General features: G+C 29.2%; 1 protein-coding gene across 2 annotated transcripts in view; it reads left to right on the top strand.

The window, feature by feature from the left end:
- The window catches only part of LOC106463730 (microcephalin-like), a 37,923-nt gene extending 24,752 nt beyond the window's left edge, over positions 1–13,171 (top strand). For both annotated transcript variants that reach the window (XM_022391360.1, XM_013923829.2), the window contains exons 9-12: positions 3,950–4,027; positions 5,687–5,827; positions 7,720–7,825; positions 12,723–13,171. In XM_022391360.1, the coding sequence (XP_022247068.1) occupies positions 3,950–4,027; positions 5,687–5,827; positions 7,720–7,825; positions 12,723–12,769 (372 nt within the window). In that variant the 3' untranslated portion in view covers positions 12,770–13,171. The remainder of the gene's footprint in view (positions 1–3,949; positions 4,028–5,686; positions 5,828–7,719; positions 7,826–12,722) is intronic.
- Positions 13,172–13,601: the final 430 nt, after the last annotated feature.

Genomic DNA, 13,601 nt, shown 5'->3' with positions numbered 1-13,601 from the left:
AAGCTTTTAGTAAACATTACAGTTATGTTGTAACACAAAAATTAGATTTTTTAACAAAGTATTTTTGCTAAAGATTTATCTGTGAATTTACTGAGTCATTCTGACTTTGACTAGTCTGAATGGAAGGTGATTTTCATGACTAAAAATAAAAAAAAATTTGTTTTCACCATACAGTTTTCATATTTCATTTGCATAAACTTTAGAACCACCAAAATGAATATCAAAAGATTTGTTTCGTAAAACTTTATATCGTATCTGTTAATTACTTTACCCTAACAATAACTGTAGCAAAATCAGTAATGTAGGGGAAAAGGAAAAATTTAAAATTCAACATGAATCTGAATTCCATTTTTTTTATCTAAAATGATAGCATATTGTAACAGACAATTACGTGCTACTTATTCTTACAGCCAAAGTTAATAGCCTTTTCAAATCTGGGTTCATTTAACTTTATTGCTTCACTGCTACTCTTAGACCATCTCATGGTAATACATAAGCCACTTATTATGGCCAGACAGCTTTATGTAAACAAACAATGTAATAACAATCATGCCATAGTCAAACTATAATCATGTCACATGATGTGTTTTCTTGGACTTTTTTTTTATATAACCTAATATGTTATGAGTTTTATGTTCTAATAATTTTTATAACAATAAATGAATAAGAAATATATAAAGCAAGAAATTCAGTACTTACATGTAGATTGAGGAATTATGTCTTCCAAGAGAAGAAGCACTCTAACATAATTGTTTTGTAATGATGGTGGTGGTCCAAAAATTAATAATAATTATTTCAAATATACATTCTAGAACACAAAACATTGTCACACACTAAAAAGTGAATGTTCTAAAACTACTATAGTTATCTGGCTTTCTAATTAAGCTATAAATAAGTTAAAAATATTCTATTAGCTGGTCATACTGAACATCACAATAGCAAACAATGTAACTGAGGCTAAATATCTCCTAATTAAGTGCCTAAATAATAGAATTTCATATCACTTTATTTTGTTTTTATTTTGGCTCCATAGTACCTTTGGGTTTCCTTTACTCACTGGTGTAACTGCTTTTTATACTTAATGCTAACATCTACCATACCCTCCTTTTTCTACATTGCTGGAAATCAATAGTAACTTATACAGTGTCTGTTTTATCCATACTTTGACTGTAATTTATTTTAGTTTATGTGAACATTTTCATTTTGTATTCAAAACCTTTTGAATTATGTTGTCATAATTTGTTACAATTGAAGTTGGCTCTCTAATCTTAAGTATCAGATCTACTCACCATTACTTAACCAGCAAATGTTGCACATGGGTTTTATTACATCAGGAATCTGAAGCAAGAAAGGTTTGTTATTTATTTGACTAAAGATTTTGAATCTGAACCAAAGTTCTGTGTAATTGTATAATGTTATGTGTATTCTTATGTAAAACCCAGAGGCAACAAGTGTATAATGATTTCTGTATATGTAATAATTTACAAAATATAATTTCATTTATAGAATACTGATTATGTATTTATAATATATGTGCATGGTAATTTTTATAACGAAGAAGTCTCCTTGGTGGCTAATTAGTAAGCTTGAGGCTTATAACTAAAATCAGAATAAGATTCTCAACAATAGACACAGTCCATATTGTATCTTTGTGATTAACAACAAACCAACTTGTGAATGATTTAATAAAAATACATTAAAACAGCTCAACTTGAATGTAAAGTTTAGAAATTTAATCATTAGAGTAAAAAACATTCAACCTTTTCATGACATGAAATTTTGCTAAGCTTATTTATTTTCCAAGCTGTGTTCTGCGATTATTATCAGTTTTTAATTAATGAAATCTAATAGTGTATTCACTAATGTTGAAATATTTAGTTATCTTCAATGTCACTTGTCTCGTCACAATTTTTTTCTTAATTTTTTGTAATAAATAATCATTTTTGTGGTTGTGAATATATATGATGCTTGTAAATACTGTACAGATGACATATTAATTTTCATGACATCTAAGACTATTAAGAGTGTGAGTATTTTGTTTCAGAATAGTATGAAGTAGTATGACTTTCATACCAATATATTTTGTGCAAAGCTTTTAATGCTTACTTAGAAAACAAGGGAAGCATTTTTGCCTAAAGGAAAGACCCATAAAGTGGTTAAGAAATAATATCTGTAATGTAATAAAGGCTGTATAGTTTAAAAAATAAGAAGTATTCAAACCAAGAGAAAGCACTGCTGATGAAGTTCAAACTTTTCTGTACAGAAATATTTTATCTATTAAAGCTTCTTAAAACAATTATTCTATAAGTGTATTAATAATTCTCAGTTGGATTCATTTATCCAAGTGTATAGATTGTAAGAATTAACAAAATTTAATTTTTGAATTTTGAACACCACAATATTAGTTCTGTGAGGTTCTATTTCCCTGTTGCTGACCTTGTTTTGTCTTTTGTTATGATTCTAGATGTTTCCACTTACATAGAATGATACTGGTAGTGTGATAGTCAAAAGAATTGTAAAATATGTGATATTTAGTATAATTTTTGTTCTTTGTTATATAAGTGTTTATAATATATATGTATAAGCTCCATAGAGCTAAAAAATAACGTAAGTTACAATATGGGGCAGAGTTGGAAAAACTTGATATAATAACATAGATCTCTTATTCTTAACTGAATGAGAAAGAAGAGTTTGTTCTCAAATTTAAAAATAAATCCATTAAAACATATTCAAACTAATTTCTCTTTATAACATTTTAGTAGTCCGGCATGGCCAGGTGCTTAAGGTGCTTGACTTGCAATCTGAGTATTGCGAGTTTGAATCCCTGTTCGAACCAAACATGCTTGCTCTTGCAGCTGTGGGGTCATTATAATGTGATGGTCATCCCACTGTTTGTTGGTAAAAGAGTAGCTCAAGAGTTGGCAGTGGGTGATGATGGCTAGTTGCCTACCCTCTAGTCCTTTACTGCTGAATTAGGGATGGCTAGCACAGCTAGCCCTCATTTAAATTTTTGCAAAATTCAAAACAAACAAATGGACATTTTAGTAGGAATTTAACTTCACTTTTTTTGGAATACATTATTAAATTTTCATTTCAGGTCTCTTAGTCTAACAGATTTTACTTTCTAATTAAGCTCAACTATATACTGTAACTAAAGTTTGTTAACTTGAAGTTCCCCTTTTAATTCCAATTGAAATTGCATTCTAAAAATTTGCCAAGCAGTAGTTATTTCTAAGGAAGACTTTCATTGCCATGTGAAATGTAAGTTGTATAACATTCATTCTTTATTATGCTGAATTAAGTACATTTCATCTTCCTGTCTTGTATGTATTGGAAGATTTTATACAGTTTAACCATGCAAGAAACTGGTTGAACTCAACTGTTGTAGTGGAAGAGAGATTTATTATGCTTGTATTGGTTTTTAAGGTAGTTTAAATTTTTGTTTTGTGTATATTTTAGTTACTCATTATTCATTACACTTGTCTCATTTGAATTCAGATGGAAGGATGCTTTATTATGTTTAATTGTTGTGTTTATGAATTTTAGTATTAGTTGTAGTTTTTGTTGCTATGTGTTTAAGTCATTCTTTGCTCATTTCATTTTAATTCAAACAATATATTTTGTTCATTATATTAAAGTAATTTTAAGTATTTGGTACACATATATTTTAGTTATTTGCTCATTACACTTGTGAAATTTCAATTCAGGTGAAAGGAATTATAATGCCTATGTAATGTTTCGGTTTGTATTTTGGTATTAAAATAGTTCATTTTTGTTGCTTATGTATTTTAGTCCATTACAAATTTTTTATTTGTATTCAATATCCTTATATTTCTGTTATTTAATTTGTACTTGAACATGTTGTTATTATATGAATGAAAGATTAGCAATTTGTAAAGTTAGTAGATAGTTACTGTAAATAGGATTTTAAACATTTTATCTTTTTAAGGTATTTAAATCACTGGAAGCAGGAAGATGGTTAGAAGAAGAACCTTTTGAATTGAGTGATTACTTCCCTGCAGTTCAGGTGCTGATTAAAAACTAATTAAATGTTTTATTTTGCATGTTTACACAGAGTTTCTGTAAGAAAGTCTAATTATGCTGGTTTACTGTGGGAATTAGCAAGAACAGAGGGTTGTTTGGTAATTTTATAGTATAGTGCTAGACTTCTCAAACACTTTATAAATGAATAGAACTAGGGCATAATTTCATAATTCACATAATCACTTGTAAAAGACACAGACAAATTACATTATGTAAAGAGTAGAACTTTAGACAAAGTATGACCAATACAGTAGTAGAAATACATTGTCTGTCAGATTTAACATCTATTTCTAAATTTAATTTGCAGAAAATTATAGAAATACTGAAAGAAGTTAGTATATATAGGAGTATTCAAGTCCACAATGTTCCATGCCTAAAACTGCCATTCAGTGTAACTTGAAAATATATTGAACTTTATAAAATTTAAAAGTGTATTGGGTACTTGTGAATATATGTATTTTTCTCTGATGCACCAAATCTATTCATAAATGTTTATTAAACAATTAAGTTAAAATCATGTTATTTTCAAAAATTATGTAAAGATACTCAAATAATTGGCTGACTGAATGGCCCTATCTAATAAACTCTAACATTCCTGTAACATAATAATAATTTTTGTAAACTACAAAGCACAACATATTTTTCAGCATAATCAATTTTCTCTCTTTTGTAAATGACATATAATAGTTAGAATTCATTTTCAAATCTTTTGACATGCTCAGAGACTTCCTATCTCTCATAGATGTCTTTAACTAATCTCTAAATAAGGTTCATGCTTATGTTAGCATTACATGTAATAGATCTTGTCAGAATTAATGAGGCACAAATTTAAGAAATATTTAAAATGGGTAAAAAAATATTGAGAGAAAAGCTACTGAAAATGTATAACAAGTTATTTTTTAGTGAGCAGAGTTCATGTAGGTGAAATAAAAACATTTCCAGTAATAACTCATTAAAAGATGTATGTGAACCTGTACTTTACAAGACTGTGTTTAAATTACTGTTGTGTTCTCGTTATTATATTTTTATTAAAATCTAGATATTGTACAGTATCTGTATCTATTACAAAGCTTTGGTATTGTTTTGTTTTATCCTATTTTATTTGTCGGTGCCATAGTGTACAGAAATGTTGCAAGCAACTAACTACATTAGACAAGAATAGCATGATAAGCATATTTTATGATTTGTCAATGAGTTAATGATCATATGGTATTTTATAAAGTTTTTTTACTAATCTTCTTAGTTCATCTGCCAGGGAACTAACTTTTTCAAATATCTGAGCCAAAAGTATTTGCCAGTAACTTATAGAAATGCATAGTTTTAACCAAAATATCCTTGAAAAAATCATCGTATTTCAATTATTTCATTAAAATTTTTCACATTTTTAATAGAACAGAATTTATCTTTAAAAATATAAAGCTGAATAACTTTTCTCTCTATTTCTTAGTGCAATAACTTTTAGATTCTTCCTTTAGTTCATTTTAAATGCTCATTATTATGTATGTGTATTGTTCTTTTGTTTAAATGTTTTCTATTTACAGTTTTAATTTTTCATTTAAATGTGGTAACTCTTTCTTCCGTGATCTGTACTTTATTTTTGACACTTTTGAATTTTTAACCAGTGTTTTCATTCATCTATCAGATCAGCCGACTTGAAAGAGCTGCAACAGGACCAGGTTATAGACAAGACCTCTTTGGCAGTTTAGGTTTCATTTACATATCTCCTTACAGCTCTCCACCTAAAGAAAAATTGGTTCAGTTAGTAAACCTGGTTGGAGGCACAGTAAGTAACATAAATGTATTTCCATTGTAGTACAGTTTATTTAACAACTTTTGATAATCCAAGCCAATATGGAATTTTTAATGAAAGAGCTTTGTTTTGAGTATTAATTAAAATTTTAACAGAAAGGTGATCAATGTAACCCACCACAGTTTTATTTATTCATTGTTGAAAAAATCTTTTAAAAATGTATTACAAATCGTGTTCACCAGACAACTGGTTGGAGATAAACTGACAGAAGTAAGTAGTTATAGTGTGATGTGTATATCGAGGTATTATATATCATCTTCACTATGATTTATTTAGGTTATTCCAATGTCATAGTACTATAAACTTAAACTGTTAGTTTGTGACAAGAGGTCACTGCAATTAACTTAGTTCCTAATTAGTATGTGCAGAGATTAGCTGTGTCCAGATGCTTTCCATCTGATTAAGTACGTATATGATAAAGCTGAAAAGTATTACATTTTATCTGTTTCCACCAGGAATATGCATAAATTTAAAATATGCAATTGTTAAAATTCAAATATCTGGAGGTCTCTTGGTCAGTTATAAAATATCATAAACATTAGTTGCATGCAAAGTCAAAAACATGTTAAAGAAAAGTTCAACTTCTGGCCATCGAGAGGCAACACAGTTAGAAAAAGTGTAGTGTTTATTGACTGTTGTTTATATTATTTTGATCTTATTTTATAATATGCTAAGAAAACCAGAGATATTTGTCATGAAAAGTTAAATATTTAGTGTAGTGTGGGCATGTATATGTGTACAGTAGATGTGATGTTATTTTGAGTAAGGAGAAAACACTAGTCATCCATTCAACAACACGGGGGTTTAAGTTGGTCATCCGAAGAAGTTTTTAAGCATCTCGGATGAGCATTAAAATCAAGCCATGATATATATATATATATCTTTATAACTTCGAAAATCAAGAACACTTCAGTTTAGTTCTGTGCATTGTACCCCCTGTAACAAATTTTCTTTCAGTGAAATTAGATGCTTAACTATATATATGGGCTTTATAATTTTGACTGACTGCATAACCACCATGAAACTATACAAATTATACCTCTCAAAATAGTAAGTTTATCTTCACAAAACTTAACAAGTTTTACTAAACATTACAAGTCTTTTGTACAAAAAAAAAACACATAAAATATTTTTACTAAACATTTGTCTGAATTTATGAAGCCTTTACTATGTCAGTATGAGTGAAAGATGATTTTCATGCTAAGAATAAAATTACTTCTTTCAGTTGCATAACCTCTAAATCCTCCTTAATAAATATCAAGGTTTTTTTTGTCAGTAAAACTTTCTTATTTGCTCTATGTTAACTGTATTGAAATTACTGTAGCAAAAGTTGAAAAATATGAAATAAAATAAAAAAAAATTGTTTTTTCTGGAATGACTGCTAATTGTAACAGTTACTCTTATTTATTCTGAACAGTGTAAGGCTTTTAGAAGTTTCACATCTACTTTCTTAATCTCATTGTTCTTTGGACTTTGTCTAACTAGCGTAACAAGGCAATGAATCAACTCACATCATGTAACAGAGCCCACATCCATTTTTCAAACATAACTTTTTTATTTAATGTTTGTTTGTTTTTTAAGTCAGTCATTATTAATGTAATGGTTTGTTTAAAATAATTCATTCTGAAGTACCATGCTTTAAAACAAATTTTTATGTTTTCAATAATATGTATTGTTTTCTTGAGGATACATATTTATAATTTATTTTGTTTAATTGAATGACAAAGAGCAAAAATGCTGATGTCCTATACAAGTGTTGATATTGATCCTTTCTTTTCACCCAGTAAAAGATTTGTTTTGCATTATGCGTATTTTGGGAAAATAATTTTGTATGTGTCAACATGAAACATTATTGTTTATCTCAGATAACTCCCAGTTATAGACATTGTCAGTTTGCAGTGGGTCCTCTCAAGCATGTATGCCGAGAAAGTAATTCTGCTGTGAAGGAAGTTTCTGAAAAATGGATCTTGGGTGAGAATACCCTTACAGCTATAGACTACTAAATTTCAAAGTTGATACTATCTAAACTTTACCAGTGTCTTGATTTAATTGTTATTTTTTGCACAATATATATGAACTGTATTTCTTAAAATTTTAGTTGATTGTTAATTTTTAGATGCATATTTAATTATATTAATTGTTCTATGTGTAAGTTTATTTTTTGATTTCTCCTAATTTGTTGTACATAATACAGTGTGATAGTATCACAACTTGTCTTTCAGGAGCTGGTAACATCTTTGAACCTTCTGTAGACATCAGGTATGTTTTCTGGATCAAGTAAGTTAGTTGAAGATTACACTAAGCTGAAAGTAAATTACAAAGTAAATAAGCTGTATGTTAAAAAAAGGAGTCACATTGGTCTGTATATTTCTGGGAATGCTTTCCCCCCATGAACGGGTCTACGTAAATTGAAACCAATACCCCATACTACCTATTTTAAATTAAATACACACATTTGCAGATTTTTACAAGTTCAAAACATCATCTTATTGAATATTTTGTTTAGCTATGATCTCTATGTATTTGAACACCAAGTATTTAATTATTAAAAATGTTAGCAAAAATAAACTACAAGAGAAAAAGCATGAATTGTACATATCATTTGTTTTTTGGCTTTGCAGTTTTGATTCAGCATCTAAACAAGCTGTATCAGATTTAGGTTGGTCCTTAATACATATATACTAAGCTAGCAGCAAAAAAATAATCTTTATAATGAAAGTAATAATAAAAATATACTTAAAAAGTAATAAAATTAGAGCCCTCAGTGATTAGTCTGAGGGCTTGTAATACAAAAAGTTGGATTTTTATACTCATGGTTGGCACAACACAGATAGCCCATTGGGCAGCTTCATGGTTTATAATTAACAAAACATAAAAAATAAAGCTAGATAAATTAATCAATCCAACCAGTATTGTTAATGAATGTAACTATAAGGAATGTGTTGAGTATATCTTACCTAAGGAACACAAAAATACTAGCATTCAGCCCTCCATGTTCCAAATGTCTGTCTCAACAGACATCCACATTTGTAGAGAATTTTTGATGTTATGTGGAGTTTAGTGGGTTGATGAGAATGTGTTCCTTCTTCTCTTCTGTACCTCCAAACTGGACCAATTTCACACGTTGCTGTACTTTGCACAGACAAAAAATTACATCTTTTTGCTAGTCAAATCAATGCATATTTTGTGACAGCTGTACTTTCAGGAAACTACATCACAGCTCTAATCAATGACACAGCAACATCTGCATAAACATTTGAGTGTTTATTCACTTGATCTAGTAACTTAACCGTGTCCTTTCTTATTGAGAATGTTTTTATCAATTTTCCCACTTACTCTTTGCATTATTTTATTTATTACTTTTTCAGCAACAATGCTATTATGTTACAGAATTTTTAAATTAATGCTTAACTCACTAGTAAATAGTTAAGTCTTCTTGAAAAGGCAAAATGTAAACATTATAAACCTTAAGAAATTTCATTAGTAATAAAAGATTTAGAAAGGAAAATTTAAACAATCTTGTATATGGCAAAGAAAGTAATTAGCAAAAACTATTGTTACTTAATCAATAATCTTCTGCTTTATTTTTAATAATGTTCACAAAACTGTTTTAAGGATTATGTATATGGACTCTTTTCACCTTTTTCATCAGTGGAAAATGATCTTTAGGCTTACAGTATTTTGCAAACTCTTTATTACAAGCTGGTGATAGATATCCTTAAATTAAAATGTATAGGTTATTTGTCTTAATTTCACATCTACATAATAGAGATACAGTTGTCCCTCTTAGATACAACTGACCTATCTGCCATGATAAAAAGTCATATCTGACAGGAAGTCATTATTCAAAGGATCAATAACTAGATAACAATTGACCAAGTTCAAGCTGTGCCAGTTGCTATTGCAAAGGCTTGAGCATAATGGCTTATATACTGTATAAGTAATCAGATCACATACTAAATTGATATAAGAATAGTTATGATGGATAACAGTTCTATAAAAAATATCTTAGAATTGTTTTGTATTTTATGTAAAATAACTTATGTAAATGATTTATTCTTCAATATGTTTCATATTTATATAGCAAGCCATAGATTAACTACTCACCAGAAGAATTAGTTACCTATGTCACACATCATCTAACATTCTGAGAAAACACTCATTCTGACTGCTGATTGGCTGGTGAGGGTTTTCCCAGCTTGCATCATGGTCTCATTTTCAATGCTAATTGTGTGCTATTCATCGCTCGTGTCAACTGGGTTAATCAAGCACTAATTGCTATTGAAATTATTGCTTTTTCTGATCACATTAAATAATCATGGTATAAATATTCATATTTTGAAGAATATTACATAAAATATGAAAATTTCCCAGCCTTCATATTTATTTTCATTGTGTGGTATCACATATGATCACCCACCCATTGTGGACATCAAGAAACTACAGTTGAATCATCACAGATTCAGCTTATAGTACATACATGTACACATAAAATCAAATAAATGAACACACAACAAAAACAACATGTTTATATATTTTTATTTAAATGAAGAAAAGTCACTATAGAGAAGTCGTTATCTGACCTTCTGCACAAAAACCACAGCCATATGTTGCTTCTGTCAGGAAGTTGTTTGTGAGAAGTCAGATCAATGTAAACTCATTCAGTGCACAGAAAAAAAGTCATATCTAAAAGGAAGTTGTTATTTGGATGAGTTGTATCCACCAGGGACTATTGTATTATCAATTAAGCATAATTCTTCCGCCTAACTAAAGGAAACACATATTTTACCTATGCCTGTACTATAAAGAAGCAGATGAAGCCCAACCTGTTTACATGTAACTTTAACTGAGAAATAGTATTTTACGTAAGCAGTGGAAACTTAAACTTTTCAAATAGAAGTTACATTAAAAATTTTCACCTGACTACTAAAACATCAAGCTTTCTTCACATGCATACCCAACTGGTTGATGTTTTTATATTTGATATAACTATAAGGTTTTTAGAATGTGTAGTTCTGGCTTAGTTTTTGTTTTCTAATAATTATATTGCTTCTTTCAACTGTACCTTTAAATAATTACAGCTGCAAATATTCATAACTAGCTCTTCATTGTTATGAGGTTGTTGTTTTTTTTATTTCACCCTCACAGTAATGATTCAGTAATGTAATTATTATTGTTCATAGTGTGTGTGTACATATATACGTAAATATACTGCACAAAATATTTAAAGATAAATTGAAATTTGTTATATTAAATATATGACAAGGCAAAAACTTTTGTCAATCAACTTACTATCATTTTATTCACAAATTGGTATAAGTGTTGTTAACAGAATATGGAACTGCTTCCAAATAAGTGGTACACTTGCTTGGATACCTGAATAAGACTGATCATTATCATAACACAAGCATATGATCACTATCAATTCTGGCTTATCAAAACTGTAGGGTTCCTGCTCTAAAACTAAATCTTATTTTTAAAGCCACAACTGGATCCTATTTCAGTGCAGTGTCAGTATTGTTGTCAAGACTTCAATATCCAAAAACCGAGAACTGAGGGTTCAAGACCTTGTAATAAATTACACAATGAGAAATAAAGCAAGGCATCACAGGCATCAAACACATGAAAAAACTTCAGCAAATAAAACTAAAAATCAGTAGTGGTGTCAGTAAATTTTTATGATCTTTGAAGCCAAACATGATCACAATAGATCTACTAAACATGTTGAATATCAGGCATAATCACTAATCACAGATTTCACTTGGCCAACCTGTAAACCAGATAACTAGTGATAATGAAAGGTCAATTGCAATGGTGTTAAGAACAGGTCCAGTAGAACAGTATTCTTTTTACAGATGAGTCAAGCTTTGCCTTATAGCCAGATAACAAAAACATACTCATTGAAAGAGAAACCGAAGCTTAATCCTAGACAGTTTTCTTACAGTAATGCATATGAAGATAATGGGAAAATGGTATGAGCAAAAATAAGCACTGGCAAATGTACTGACTTCTGCATTTAGCAGAATGGTAACATTAATGTCACACCACATTGTTGACCCTCTTTGATTCCATATGCTGGTATCTCAGGCCTTGTTTTTATCCCAGTGGGTGATAATGCCCAGTCCCTTATTACTAAACTGTTTGATGCATTTGTTGAAAAAAGAAAGGATTTACTAAATTGAATGGCTTGCATGTTCACAGTACTTCAATCCTATATAGCACACGTGGGATTCCGATCAAGAGACTTGTTGTATCCTGTCAAATTACTAGACACTAAAGTTGCACTGGAAAAAAAAATCTTTTTTTTTGGAAGATTGGCTGAGTTTATTTCGGAACTTTATCAATGCTCAGATTTGAAGTATCATTCTGACTATAGAAATGGAATGTCATTAGCTACAAAGATGTAAAACCTCTACCAAATGTCTGAGTGTAGGCCAAAAGACCATTTGCGTTTCAAACCTTATAAAATTTCATCAGCTCTGTGATTTGCATAAAAATGAACTGAGTGAGTGATATTATAAATTCCAGTTATCTTGTAATTACTTTATGAAGTATAGTTTGAAGCTTAGACCATTACCTTAATAGTCAAACCCAAAACTATCACATAGAAATTATTACCAAAAATGTTTATTATGTAGCAGTTTGAACCCAAACTGTATCTTAGATAATTTTAGCCTTCATGTAAGCTGTAAAAGTTTCAATCTAATGCAATGAAAGCTCAGACTTCATTTAAGTAATTGAAGGTTATATTCATTACAAATAGGTGTTCTTGTTTGAAGTTAAAGTGTTCATTGCATGTTTTCTTTCATTCTTACTCATGTATGCACTTTTTGCGTTAAAATATTCTTTTATTTTGATTTTATTACAGATTGTATAACACAGCATGAAGTCCTTTCTTTAGAAGAGCCATCTTGAGAATCATTTTTCACTGGATAGTTTATGGCAATGAATTCTGAGTATTTCTCACAAGAGTTTATGGTTTTTACTCAGCTTATGAATGGTACAGATAACTAAGACTGACAACAACTTAACTATTAAATTGTGTCTTCAGTTGAAGAATGATATTACCATGATAGCTCATTGTTGAACAAATTTTTTTCTTAAGTTATGTAACCTTTTGAAAATACATAATTTGTAAATCTTTAAAGCATTCTTTTTTATATTTCATACTGACCAGGAGTCAAAAAGTTTATTGTTATCTTACTGTTTACAATAAAGAATGGGGTTTAATTAACCAAAAATTAGCAGAACAGTACGATAATGAATGGAATGATTTTTTTTTTTCAGTTGTCATGGGTTAAAATCTTTGAAATAAAAATGTTATTTACAAAACCATGTTTATTTGTTATTATTGAAAACAGTACATGCACAGTTTCTGGACTTCAAAACTCTAGAAGTATGATCTCAGTTACCTGAATTTATAAATAAATATTCTCTCTGTATTTTTCTAACTTTGCTGTTGATAAATTTGTCAGTTTTCTTATCAACGTATGTTTTTGTGATCAATTGATGATTTCTTCCTTTACACTTGTAAGTCTGCATTCACTGAGAACTTTCTATTGAAAAAAACAAATGACAAAGCTTTCTGTTTAAATTAAATTTGAATAAAAAGTATATTTATGTGGTGGGCATAAGCAATAATAATTAGATACTCCATTTGCTCCATTTTCCTTTCAACATAATTCATGCTATACAGAATTATTAACCTATATAATGAATTCCACCTACATTTGCTAGTGTTTTTTCA

The sequence above is a fragment of the Limulus polyphemus genome, unplaced genomic scaffold (genome assembly GCF_000517525.1).
Source record: "Limulus polyphemus unplaced genomic scaffold, Limulus_polyphemus-2.1.2 Scaffold1, whole genome shotgun sequence".
Taxonomy (NCBI): Eukaryota; Metazoa; Arthropoda; class Merostomata; order Xiphosura; family Limulidae; genus Limulus; species Limulus polyphemus.
The sequence above is the reverse complement of the archived record's forward strand: the minus strand, read 5'-3'. Positions and strand labels throughout refer to the sequence as shown.